The 14,616-nt window shown below is 31.4% G+C and overlaps 2 protein-coding genes across 3 annotated transcripts; one reads left to right on the top strand and one right to left on the bottom strand.

The window, feature by feature from the left end:
• The first annotated feature begins 43 nt into the window (after nucleotides 1-43).
• Nucleotides 44-6,195, top strand: LOC105432466 (uncharacterized). Of its 2 annotated transcripts, none has more exons than XM_089081299.1 (3): nucleotides 44-1,613; nucleotides 1,880-2,026; nucleotides 2,251-6,195. In XM_089081299.1, the coding sequence occupies exons 2-3, from the start codon at nucleotides 1,931-1,933 to the stop codon at nucleotides 4,375-4,377; spliced, it is 2,223 nt and encodes a 740-aa protein (XP_088937425.1). In that variant the 5' UTR covers nucleotides 44-1,613; nucleotides 1,880-1,930; the 3' UTR covers nucleotides 4,378-6,195. The 2 variants fall into 2 exon arrangements, with proteins under 2 accessions (XP_088937425.1, XP_011645592.2); XM_011647290.2 differs by having other exon boundaries at nucleotides 1,902-2,026.
• Nucleotides 6,196-8,210: 2,015 nt separating this feature from the next.
• SNRPG (small nuclear ribonucleoprotein G) lies at nucleotides 8,211-9,781 on the bottom strand. Its single transcript, XM_011647289.3, has 4 exons — nucleotides 9,625-9,781; nucleotides 9,482-9,504; nucleotides 8,628-8,752; nucleotides 8,211-8,504 (listed from the first exon to the last, which is right to left on the bottom strand). Exons 1-4 carry the CDS (start codon nucleotides 9,654-9,656, stop codon nucleotides 8,454-8,456), a joined length of 231 nt encoding a protein of 76 aa, XP_011645591.1. The 5' UTR covers nucleotides 9,657-9,781; the 3' UTR covers nucleotides 8,211-8,453.
• Nucleotides 9,782-14,616: the final 4,835 nt, after the last annotated feature.

Raw genomic sequence — 14,616 nt, forward strand, 5'->3', positions numbered from 1 at the left:
CACGTAAATTATAATGTAAGATGTAAGACTAATAGAGATTAATATCTCCTAATTTCTAAGGAAAATATTACGCGCAAGCCTCTTTGTAGAATTTGACGAGAGATAAATGAGATTCCCGAAAACCAAACTGCTGATCAACTTCATGAAGTAGAGAAAATCGATAAAGTTACAAACTTGTGTGCTTCGATACTGTAATTATGAAATTTACAAAGGCATGGAACTAATCGATTCGAATTTTTAAATGATACTAAAGAGGAAATGTTCAAGATATAGAGAGACTCAATAATCAGAACGTTATTTCATAATATAATAAAATTATTTAATTAAAATTTAATTCATAATTAAATGAAATGTATCATTTAAATGGTGTATAAAAAATGGCTATAAGATTCTGTCCGGTTTTCATAGAAAAGAATCTGCTATTATATTCTCTTCATATATTTCGTTCTGTCAATCAAATTTGTTGTAGATCTTTCGTAAAATTTGCTTTCGATAGATTTGGCTATCTAGAGATCTTTTCACGTAAGGTGAAAAATGTCGTTGCAGAAAAGACCAAAACATACTAAAATTCATTTACTTGTCACATTTTTTAATTCATCTTTTTAATCTTTTTTGAGGGAAAGAGTGAAAAGCGAAATCATATTGCTTTCGCAGACTCTTCGCAAATTTCTGCAGGCGAGAAGGTAAGAAGAGTTCAGAGGAAAGCATGAAAAAACTCTGCACAAAACCGCATGCGCGAAAATTATGATGTATCCACGCAGCGACAAAAATTACGTTATAACGCAACGTGTGACGTAATAACGCAGTTTGATGTAAGACCCTACGCACAGTAGAGGGGAACAGCAATAAATATGAAATTATGAAAATAAAAATTAAATATAACGCACAATGGAGTACAAGTATAAGCTACATCTTACATTTATTTATGTCCATTTTTTTTTTAAATTTAATATTTACTTCTGTTCCTCCATTGTGCAAAGGATCTAATAGTTTACATAGTGAATCTGTCGGTTCAACAAAGGAACTTTCCAGCCAGAGATATAAGTCGACACTGGAGTCATTCCATCTTTTTTCGATATTCAGTAAAAAACAAAAACAGAATGACTCCTTGTGTCTCTCGCTGGGAAGCTTCCAATAAAGGAAAAAGGAATAAATCCAACATCATCCGACCCCCGCGGTGACGCAAGCGCGAAGCGTTTGCGTATCAACGTCGTGGCGACGCCGCATAGCCAACTCCATTAGACTTCATGAACGGCATAGTGATGTTCCGGCCGTAACCACGTCGTCAGCTGCGACGGGTTTCTCGTCGCCCACACCCGGATGGAACGTAAAGAGTTCGCGTTGCGAACTATCCCTCCGAATCGAGGAGAGTCGATTCCGCGCCAATGTGCGCGCGCGCGCGCGCGCGTTTCGTCCGTCGCGCGCGGACGAATTCAATGCGCGCGCTTGTATTCGTAAAAAAAAATTGGTTTTTGGGGGGAGAGAAAAGAAAAGGAGAAGTGTCGCGGATGGCGCGCGGGATCGCGATTACTACGCGGATCACCGTGCACGTTAATTTGGAACAGCGGCTTATGAGCACGGATTATGACGCCGATGTGACGAGGCTGTATAACGTAAGTATCTTCTTTTCCGGGGAAGTTCACGGCAGGGAGAAGGGGTGCCTGCAAAGACATCGTGAATTACGGGCTCGACCAAGTGATTGGGATGATGATTATGCGAGTTAACTAACTAACCTACAAATTGTATTTCCTGCCCCCCTCCCCTCTCGAGTTGATTCTAATTTATTCATTTCATCATTGTTTTACGCGCGGTAAATGTCGAACAGGTAGAATCGAATCCCGCTGACAAACCGTTTACTTGTTATGCCGTTTGTTTTCAGACCGAGTTTTTCTGAATTACAGAAGATCCTACACTGCTTTTACCTGTTGACATGATGAAGATAGCATGCACCCCATTGTCGAAGCTCATGCCCATAGACACGTCCAATATATGTCCGAAGAGCAAGATAAAACCCACTTTATCTGAAGTAAGTTATATCATGGCTATTATGCTAGAAAGAAAATTTTATATATATATATATATATATATATATATATATATATATATATATAATGTATACCATGAGAAGGTATTACTTATTATATGATAATATTTGTATTACATAATACTATTTTATACAATTTTATATAATTTTACAACTGACAACTTATAATTCATAACTGAGAATCATATGGACTTTGTTGTTTACAGGTATTGCAATCAGATTCGGTGAAACGCCTTTTTAATCAACCAAATCTTATAATTAAGACAATTCCTTTAAACCTATTGACGGAATCTAATAAGGATATGTTTTGGCATAAAAGAAATGGTATAAATGCAACATCAAGTCATTCAAGTCCAGCTGATATATCGATACATCCTGTTAGAACTGCAGAAGAAGAAAAAGAAGACGCCAATCTTCTACCTTCGAAAATAGAGGATAAAAAGTCAGAAATCGCTCTGTTACCCATTGAAAAGAAATTATGTGGTCATCGTGAGCCATGTGAAAACATCGTTTGTGACGTGACAGTACAGCAGTATGTGGATAAAGATACGATGTCACCGATGATATCAGTAAATATAGAAGATGACGAGATAAACGCACCAGTTGCAAAACATTGCGAAAATAAATATTGCGATGCATTAAGTATCGATCACAATCGCTGTCGTCGTGCGTTAATAAATTTACACAGATGCGATAGATCGCATGTATGCGATATTTGTGGAATAACATTGAAGAAATGGATGTCTCGAGTATACCATAAGAATTGTGCAAGAAAGAATGAATATGTCCATAATAACGTGGATAGACTACATTTATTAAAGGAGCGGATGCGAATGCGGGAACTGCAAATCTTAGAAATCGCAAGAATGAAAAAACACAATTATTCCGATCCCGCCAGAGCGATGGAAATTCTGTGGAAAAACGAAGAGCTGATAATTATACCGCAAACAGTATCTAGTCAACGACCGATTGTCAACACGATCTCAGTACCTAGCTCGGTACCTCAATCGACTGACACTAATTTGACTAACACTCAACTTATCAAAATTAATTCGTCAATAACTAAAGTCACGAATATTTTTGGAAGCAAGCCCCTCTCGTCGCAGAGCACCGCAATTTGTTGCAACACATCGCATTTAGTAGAAAACAAAATAAACTCATTAAGTCAAGTAAGATATCCAAATCTGCAACAGAATTCCCGTTTGGTATCTACTCCAACTCCGACTCCAGATAAAACTTTATCTTCGACTTCAGCTCAAGTTCCAATTGCAGTTCCGGTTTCAGTTCCAGTTCCAGTTCCAATTCCAGCTCTAGCTGTAGCTCAAGTTTCAACTACTTCAACTTCGACTCCGACTCCAGTTCCAACTTCCGTTTTTATCACAACTTCCGCACCTTCTTCAGTTATGCCTTCACAGAAACAATGTCTTCACCTCGCAGTTTCGCCTCAACCTGCTACTAGTCAACCTATAGCGATAAACAATTGGATCGTATCACCATCGCGTATATTAACAACCACACCGGTTCAATCTAAAACGCTTCTTGCTCCAATACGCGTGGTACCTATAACTAACTTGATAAGCCCGCCGTCATTATTACATCACACGCAGGGAATCCCTAAGTTTTGTATCGTTGCAGAGAAAGTTACAGAATCGGCGATCAATCCGCCGAATTCGCCGTCCGTTCAATTGGCTGATAAAGCCGTTGATACTGCCGCCACGAAATTAGACACTTCTAATGTTCTGGTACAATCAAATTTGATATCAAAAGTACGCAAAAATTCAAAATTGCTGAAAACGAAAAAGAATTTTTTTTGCGTCTACTGCTCGAAAAATATTACTACTGGCTGGTATTTCAAGGTACATATAGCAAAACATAAAGGCGAGAAACTCTTTTTTTGTAATTTTTGTGATGAATCCTTCAGTAATAATTACGACATGAAGAAACATATAACTAATCAGCATACTGATCAGAAAGAGCTTAAGTGCGATTACACTTGCACATCACCTATTCCCTTCAAAAATGATGTTCAAACACATTCGATACTGAGTGTCAATAAAGCGAACATTCAATTAGAAAAGCAAAAAGAGCTAGAATTCTCAAAAGATGAAACAAGTCATACGTTAATTCAGGATTCGTACGAAAAGAAAGTAAAGAGATTAAAATGCGAGGATACATCCAACAGTCAGAATGAAATCGAGAAATATAATACGGAAAAATTATCGACAATTAACAAAGGCAGCAATGCAAAGACAAAAGGATTCACCTTCGTTTCCGTGAAAGAAATTGTCAATCCTGAAAATTTCAAGCAAGAATCTGTTATTACATCGAGATAAAGCGTGCAATATATTTTAGTTGTGAAAATATTCCGTCAAATATAATCTGTTAAAAAAGTCTGTGGGAATATTTGGAGAAGAGCAGCTGAAGAATTATCGTGCAATCAAAACGCGTTAAATATTCATCCATTTGAGTGATATATATATGTGAAAATTTAAAATTTAATTTATTCTAATGTCGAAATAATGATTGTGCTCTTGAACTCGTTATATAACCTAATGATATGGAATGCGTGTGAATCTCATCGATACAAATATTTTTTAATTTACGTCGTGACTCACAATTGCGTAAATAAAAACCGCGATAAATCAGACTTGCTCATGTTTCTTTTTGCGAGCATAATGTTTTAAATTTTATTTATACGCGGTAATTTAACATAGCTATTTTAATAAGATTATTATTTCGGCTGCTGTAAGAAATCAAAATTATGTTTAAACTGATAATTTTTCTTCACATTCCTCTAATATAAAATATTAATTATATATGCATATAAAATTTTTATACACATGTAGTTTTTAAAGATTATTACAATTGTAAGATAATATTTATTTGAAGCATGAAAAATGAATTATTTTTACAAAGATTAATAGAAGATCAAATTATAGTGAATGATAAAATTTCGTTAATAATCTATTTTGGATACTCTAAACTTCCTCTTATCGCTTATAAAAGTCTTAAAAAATAATACTGAATATTGAACATGCAATTATTTTTTAGTATGTAAAATAGAAAAATTTCATTTAACATTTGACCATCGTAAAATACTTTTACCAATAAATTTTAATTATTTTTTTGAAGCTGCTTTATATAGCATATTTGAAAAATATTAACATATGTAATATAACTTAATATTTTCCAAATAAAATAACATTATATATGAAGCAGTTACATAGATATTCACATATTGTAGTTTTTTCATTTAGCAATTATATAATTAAATCTATCCCAGTAAGATTACATTAACTGTGATACATTTTCCGATGAAAAGATTTTTTTTTCTATACATGATTTATATTATTTGTTCTGTATTTATCGTTACGTTAAGCTATTATTTGATACATTTTAATTTGATATATTTACATATTTTATAATTAATATGAGTATAGTTTAAATATTTTATTTTATAATTTGTAGAATCAACTGAAAATCTTAAAAAATTTATTTTTATGACAAATGTTATAATAACATATAATAACAATACAAATAATAAATTTGTTAGCATATTAAAGCACCAGACAAAAAAAATATACATAATCGTTGCGACGACGTTATACATTGACATGTATATGTTGATATACGAAATATTTATATACGTACGTAAGAAGTGTTAGTCTAAATGTATTAAACTGGCTTTATTCTAAAATAACCTTAAATGTCAACACAGATTAAAAATTTTCTCTGCATAGTGTGAAATCGTCTTTATTAATTATAAGTCAGTTTGAGTTATAATTAAATAGGAAACACTTCTTTTTGTTTTTATATTTTATTTTTCATTTGAAGAGGCATATAAAAAGTAGTGTAAGCTACGTTTATATTTATCTTATGATATAGATTTATGCATAAGACATTTTTATTATTTTTCATTTTTTAAGATAATGTTTATCTACAAGTACTATTTCTTTTTTCGGCTGAAATGCGCCATATCTGTAAAATATCCGAAAATAAAAAAAAAATAGCTAATTTCAGTATGTATTAAGCGTGTTATGTTCAGTGAAATCTTTTTTTATAAAATTTATTATAAGAGCAGAACATACAGTACAAACAATGTGAAATTATAAAATATTTCAAATAATAAATTTTAGTTTATATGTTACGCATATATCGTGAAATATTCACTATTCCATATCTGTTGTGCTCTGTCTTATTGCTAAAATAAGTAAAAGATATTATACGACATAAAATATTTTATTACATGAGATATTACATCTATCACTTGTTGAGAGTAAATGATGTTCCTGTAATGCAAAAAATTAATGAAATGTTGAGTGCCTTGTAAAGCAGAAATTTCTTCTAATATATAATCGTGTTTATTTTTTATAAACTTGTAGATTACTGTCTGACAGAAATAAGATCTGTTTATGTATATTCTATGTTTTCTCTCTTTTTATATATATATATATATATATATATAAAAAGATATTTGCGCTGTGAACATAGATATTGCTTGATATACACGTCTGTTATTATTAGATAGTTTGAATAAATTTCACAGTTAGCAGATATGTACTGAATTTATATGTATTTTACATATAAAGGCGCATATGTTTATAAAGAACAAGCTTTGTAATTGATTCAGTGATTCAGTGTCATAAAACAATATATGAGAGTGTTGTCTACTCTGATATATGTATAATTACTTTTTATGCGTTGATACAGTTGCAGATTGAGCCAGTTTATTTTCAAGTATCATTTATAAAATGTTTTCTATGATACAAAAATATAAAATGATAAATATAGCATGTCTTATAATTCAATTATTTGCATTTTTGCGATTTTCGTAATAATTAACGAAAAATAAAAAATATCTGCGAATAAGCATGCATTTGGTGATGATGAGCAAACGCGTGATGAGAAGAGATAAAAATCTAATGTTTTTTTATGCATTATTCTTGATTGCTATTGTCGTATGTAAAATACTTCCAAACATCTTGCATCACCTAGCACACCTAGCATCGTGAGTGCATACTGAATCGTTTTTTCGAGCTCGTATGCTCCTTCCTGCACCTATTAATTATTGCGAAAATTACAAAATAATAGAGGACTTTTCTATTCAACTTCATCTATTCTATCTGCCCTATTTAAAAATAATTTATGGATTATGAGACACTCTGTATAAATGAAATATTTAAATTTAAAAAATATAGAATAAACTGATTATGAAAATATTTCTTGAATTTGACAAGGAATTGAGTTAATTAATTAAGATTATGTTACAGTATTTATACTAATTTGTAATTATAATACATTTAGTAAAATAGTTTATTAAAAAAAGTTTATTTCATTCGATGTACTGACCAGTATAAAAATAAAAATGAAATGCAGTATTAAAATTGTTATAGCTCCTACGTTTGTAATAAAATTTTATCAATAAACTTCTTGTGTTCATAGTAAGTATAAATAATTTTTTCTTTGACAATCATTTGACAATCATTTGAGAAAAATGGATTGTTCTACTACTAGTGCATCTTCTTATCAAGTAAAAAATTCAGATTTAATTCCTGAAATTTTTATTATACATATGACACTACAATACACATGACACTAAAAACATATAACGTTTTTGCAATGAGTTCTGATTGCTTCGAGAGCAATTAATGACGTAATACGATTTTAAATTACTAGAGCTATAATCAAACTGATATAATCATATTTAATAAATAGTTATATGCTTAATATTTCAGAAAGATATATCGAAAACAAGTATATAAAAATTATTTTACAATTCTATAAATCTGTTAATAATTTAATATTTTATACTTTTCTATGCATTCTTAATCAAACCTAAATTCATGATATATATTTAGTTAAATTGATTTTGAATCGATTTAAATGATTTTACTGTAGTGACTACAATAAAAAATTATTAGAGTAAGAAAACAATTGCGTAATATTGAATAAAAAATATAAAAACAATATAAAAATGTTCAAAGTATGCAAACTTAAATGAATATCAATTTAATATAAACTTAATCCCTAGACTGGAAATAACTAACTGGAAATAAACAAATTGTTATATTGCATTACAAAGAAATTTCTAAATATAAACATTAAATAAAATTTAATTCTTTAGGATCTTGGACCGAAAACATGATGTAATACTTTCTCATAAAAATTGCAATGAAACCAATAGACAGATTTATTTATTGACAACTTTTTTCCGAAAGCCTAAAACACAATATGTACTATAATTTTGTCAAAGAAAAAAATCATTTGTACAAAAATATTAGAATAAATTATACTATTTGTCAAAGTTCAAAATGTATAATATCTTGATAATCTTGATTACATCTTAAAGGACAGATTTCGATTTATTTAAAAATATACATTAAAGGAATGTAAAATTATAAAGTATAAACTATATTCTATCTAATGCTTCTAACATGATGACACTGTTGCCACGAATTACCTAGAAATACACAATTTATTTTCATTAATATTAGTGATAAAAAAATAACATTAGAGGATGTCTTTTTAATTTCTGCATAATTTGCTTTCAGAAAAATAAGTATAAATTTACTGCATAACTTACCACCATTCCAATATTATTTTTGGTACCATCTTTACATTCTTCTATAGTTTCATCTATAACCATGTTCATAAATGGATCAAAACCTCTTAATATTCCAACAACACGCCGACCACCATTCAATTTCACTGCAAAATATTTTAGGAGAAATCAGAATAAAGAAAATATATAAAAATACAATACAATGTAAAAATATCCATATATTACCATCTATATATATATATTAAAACTATTTTAAAAATATATAAATATATCTTATAAAAAAGTAAATATATCTTATAAAAAATTAAATTTTAATTATAGAATTGGATGAGTTTTGTGTGCAATATTCTTACGAAAGCTTCATGAAAAAATCGCTATAACACAAAAAGGTTTTTTTGAAAAATATTTTTATTATCACAGCAAGAGATTACTTTTTATCAAAAAAATCTATCAGTAGCTATATTTTAAAATTGATCATCGATATTAAAATTATATATTTTCAATACTAACAATTAATTTTAGAATGTAGCTAATAACACAATGAACACATATGTAACCAACTTAACCTCTCTCAATAAAGCTTATATTTTATTCAAGATGATGCGTGGTTTAAAATTTTACCTAATTGATAAAACGTACATTTAAAGTTTAAATTTAATCCTCACAAGTTTATAAAACTGAAAAAAATCTCACGATTTTTAAGATTATTGCAGATATATATATATATATATGCAGAATTTAGTGTTACATAACCTATAGAAGTTGATATTACCGATAAAAACCATGTAAAAAAAAATTGTATCTTCCTCTCAAAAATATATAAGATTAATAAATTTTATCATATATTTTCTTATTGTTATTGTGTTATTACTTACGGGATAGTCTTTTATCCATATATCTGAAAATAATACAGAAGCGTCAGTACAAAAATATAATACCTCAAACATAACAAGCATAATAAATTAAATAACACCAATGACGAGAGATCGATATTTTGAAAAATATTCTTTATATTTACTTCTTAAGTTCTGGTGGATGTGCTTTACTCATTTTCGGAATTGAACTTCTTTATGATTATTTAAACACACTGATATAAACTCAACACGACGGACAAGAGTCCAATATACTAATGAAAATGTGGGAACTGGGAACGCTTTTTCTCGCGCATGCGCGACGGAGCAATTACGCATTTGACACGTAATGCCACTTTGCCAAATGAAAAATCTTTTTATTTTGAATATATAAAAAATATGATTAAAAATTATTTCAGTAATCTCTTCTCTTTTTTACATTAATTATATTGTTTTGTATTAATTAGACTGCTGATGATATCTGATGAAGCTTTCAAAACAATGAGTCTTAAATCTACAATTTCAGTTAATTTCATGATTCTTAAATATTTAATTATAATTATTTGGATGACTCATAAATCTTTTTAATGACACTCCATAACTCTTCATACGAAATACAAATGATTCCATATAAGAACTTTTAATTTAATTTACGTTTAATTTACGTCCAGCTAATTATTTCAGCCAAATACAATTTATATAAAAAAATATTTTGATGAAATGAAATAATAAAAAATAATATTACGCAAGACGGCATTTGTAAAATAATAAACTTCCCTAAACTAATGTTATATTATTTAATTAAAAATAAATAGAATAAAATGCATTGTTTATTAGTTTAGTGTAAACAAAGATACAAGAAATGCCATAATTACAAAAAATTGTGCGATACGTTTATACGGGCTTTAATTACACTAACAGAAGTAAAATTTGGAGCATAAGAGAAGAATGACAGAAGCATGAACAAATCTTATAAGAAACGTAAATTGAAACGCGTAAAAGAAGCGTTTTAATTGTTTCAATGTTTCAATTTATGCTTCTTAGAAGATTCGTTCACGTTTTCATTAATCTTCTCTCATGCTACATTTACACTCTGGATCTTTATCGTTATCTTTTTTTCGTCAAGATTGGAATTGAAGATATATGGAGATATATCGAAAAACACGGGAAATAATATTTCCATATGAGTTATGGGATCATAACTTTATTTCCTTTCCTACAACATTGGTACAACATGAAATGAGCGTGTCGCTCGATTTTTCGAGATAATTGTCGACGAAACGTCTTCGCGTTTTTTCGCGCGTTGCGATTTCTTAATCCTGATCGCCGACGTACGGAGCACGCATGACACGTGTGCGATCTCGTTATGTCAGAGATATACATCCGTTGTCGTATTGCTCTGTGGAGATGCGAGACGTCACCGGTATAAAATACAAGTACACAAGTATTTATAAAAGTACAACATCAACTTCACCTCTCAACCGCAAGAAACCGATATTCCCCCTCCGTACGTCTCAGAAATGTTCGCCACGCAGATATTTCGCGATAATGAATTCAACAATTTCCTTCCCTCAGTCAATGATGGAGACTAAAAGAACATTCAAGAGAAGGCTGACACTAAGATTGAGCTCAGAAGAATTTGAAAGAAGGATTCCTCTTGGATTAACGATGAACGGATTTCATGTGCGATACAAAGAGAATTACGCTACACGAAAAAAAACGAGTTGCGTCTTTTAAGTTTTTTTGTTTTTTTTTTTTTTTTTTTTTATAACGGGTGCCTCGATATTAAAAGCGTTCCGCCACGTTACACTCGGACAGAAGTAAATTTCTCCTCGATGTCGTAAAAAGTTCGTGACATTTAAATATTCCGAAAAGTGTGTGAAACGAGGAAGATCTTCATGGCGTTTCTTAATTGCTTCTCTGGTTTATATATTTATATCACGGTGGTGACATTTATGACTATATAATATTTTATCGAGACATCATTATGCGTATCCAACAACGTATACGTCAAAGTTCAACAACGTACATCGTGAAAGCGATGAAGGAAATGAAGGCTTCGCAATCTCCATCGCGCAATAAGTCGCTAAATAGTGTTGTTCGTCTCTCTGTCTTTCATTTATGTTAAGTCTCATTAAACGGAAGGCTGAGAAACGGACAAGGCGCGCTTGGCGAACAAGACATTCGCTAAATCGACTTGGCTGGTCAAAAGTGCGACTCAACTCACGATCGAAAATAATTCCGAAAGAATGTGGACGTAGAATGGTTACATAGAAGCACTATTACGGCTCGATTAACGACACAAAGGAAGATCTTGCCTATCGATTTTCTACATAGGCGAGGCGCGAAAGAGCCCCGCGAGTTTACAATACAAAGATACTAGCACATCGATCTGAATTAATCGCTAATTTCCGTGGAGTGCCATGATAAGTATCTCAATACACGCACTTTGAGAAACGACATATCAAGAGCTATGTAACAACGTCTATTAAATTGTCGATGGAGGTGCGACTGGATCCAGCATCCAAGACATTCTTCGCCAGCAATCTCTGGTCTGCTCTCGCAAAACGTTCACATCCTCTCTTTTTCCTCGTCTCTCCTTTCGCGTCGGAGGAAAGGAAGAGACGAGCAATCGTTTAGACTTCGGCTAATCTTTAACCAACGTTCGAAAACGTAAAACGGATTTAAATACGTGATGCGTGAACCCTTCTAAGGATTTTCAAAAACTCCAATTTACGCAACTCAAAGGTCTTGCGGGGGTGAGGAATTTTACATTCATATTAAACGTGCAAAATTCTAAGATGGAACGGATTGGCACAGCGAGTCGCGAACGAGCGACTCGCGAAATTCTTTTATCGTATATCTGAGATATTTTCACTCGTTATAATTTTCGCTTAATTACTAGTAAGTTTCTCGGTCACCTGTGTCTTGTACTCTCTAAGTGGATATCGGCTTATCTTCTGTACATAAATATATAAAGAACGTACTCCGATACGTTCGCACGAAGAGGTACATTTGATGGAAGTAATCTCTTTTTCCCAAGAAATATCAAGTCCGCTTTAATGATCTCGTATAAAGCGTGATACTTTTTGGAAAATTATTGCTATTGATATTTATGAATAATTTATCCTTCAATAGTCCATGTTTCCTTAATCCTTCGATTTTTTTTTTTTTCATGAATCGACTTTTTCCAGACAAGATCCCTATCATCCCTGTGTATGTTAACAACAAACGATGTATACCTTAATTTACACGATTAAAAAATTAAGTATAACGCGCGCGCGAGAAGTAATCTTAGAGATAATTAGGTTGTACTCGAGACGCATGTCCATTGCGGTAATAAGTACAATAATGAATTTAACAGCGTAGCGCAACAAGAACAACCGATGAGGTATATTAAAGATCTAGAGACCTACATCGCAAACGAACAACCACATTACACTTATAATACACGGCGTCACTACACGTTTTGCATCTTGTAGAAGTATCCATCGAGAAGAGGGGCAGCATGATGCGCCGATATAATAAATATATGAAATTTTTGGTCGTAAATAAACGCGCGAAAGGCAGTGAGAGGGACTTTCGCGGCGCGTCCAAAAATAATATCTTTGGCAAAAGTAAGGAAGCTTTCGTGTTCTGATTGGACTCGAATAACAACGAGATACCGTAGCGGTGTGAAACTTGACATCTATAAAGTGCGATTTGTCAAATTGCGCAAATATCTTCTTTGACGATTCAGAAAGAAACGAAAGACGTTTAAAAGAGGTCTAAAAACAGAGATGTGCGAATTAAGAATTTTTCGATGAATCGAATCAAATCAAATCTCATTTTTTTCGAGTCGAATTAAATCGAATTATTCACTAACATAATTTTTAATAACATATTTATTCTATTTAAATTATGTATGAAACAGAATCCTTTACTTAAAAAAATAGTCAAATTTTTATTTTAAGAGAAATATAATTTATAAAATTATTACTTAATATATGTGATTAAATTTTCTAAATTTAAATTTTTCGTTTAAGTTCAAATTATAAAGATTCAAATCTGAATCAAATCTCATCTGATTTTTTATTTGATTCGTATTCAAATAGTTCACATATCTTTACTGAAGATTCACCAAGCTTGGACATCTTTTAAACATCTTTACTTTTTTTTTTAAACATGTTTAGAATTTTAAACAATATAATTGCATTACGTAGTGTTAAGGACACGCAGATTGTAGCTTCAAACATGACGTTTGACTCGTGCTCTCGCTTCGTGCAAATTCCTTTGCCGATTACGCTAGTGGAATGTAATTATAGTATTCGGATTTTGTAATATAATGGTCAGTGGATCGGATTAATATACTGTCGCGGCAAAAACGTGCCGAATGCCTCATAATTCATTATCATTCATTCACTTTACTTATATCCATTTCTAGCTGATGTAAATTAAAAAGATAAAAAGTTAAATCAAAATTAAAGCTAATTTACATTGATAGAAATGGAAAGAGTAATACTCATTTATTAACGACAGATTTAACCCTTTCGATACCATAGTTTACGTATTATATATTATAAAACGAATAAAAAAAAAGGTTTCTCTTTTTGCAAATTGCTGAACTGTGTTACAAAATTTTTTATATTGTAGTCACTGAATCGCAATATAAAAGAAATATATTAAATTTTCTTTCTGATGGAATACCGATAGAAAAATTTTTCTCACGCATTATTTCCCCATTATATAAAAAATATATTCATTACATTTTACTCTTTTGAAAGCGGTATTGAAAGGGTTAGACAGTTTCAAGTGATTAAATCTCGATCTTATTACACGAGGTGCTTGATGTTACTGCCGTCGCTTGGAGAGATTATCAAACCATCGTTTCTCGAAAGATCTTCACCGACGAGTCCGCATGCTTAGTATGCACATATCTCGTTATCGTCCTCACGGCATTGTTGTTATTGTTGTTAATACCGTTGAGCAGTTCGCCACTCCTCAGCCCGGATTTCGCCTCGGTCTGCATTTCCCTCGCTGTTTCTGCAGCCAGGAACGACAAATATCCTTCTAAGCGACAACTGTTACCATGCATTGCCATAAAGAAATTAAATTGACATCAAGATCTGAGGCTTCACGATGCTACTTGACAGAGTCAATCTCCAGGGTAACACGGAATA

The sequence above is a fragment of the Pogonomyrmex barbatus genome, unplaced genomic scaffold (genome assembly GCF_055798465.1).
Source record: "Pogonomyrmex barbatus isolate J1 unplaced genomic scaffold, ASM5579846v1 scaffold1, whole genome shotgun sequence".
Lineage (NCBI taxonomy): Eukaryota > Metazoa > Arthropoda > Insecta > Hymenoptera > Formicidae > Pogonomyrmex > Pogonomyrmex barbatus.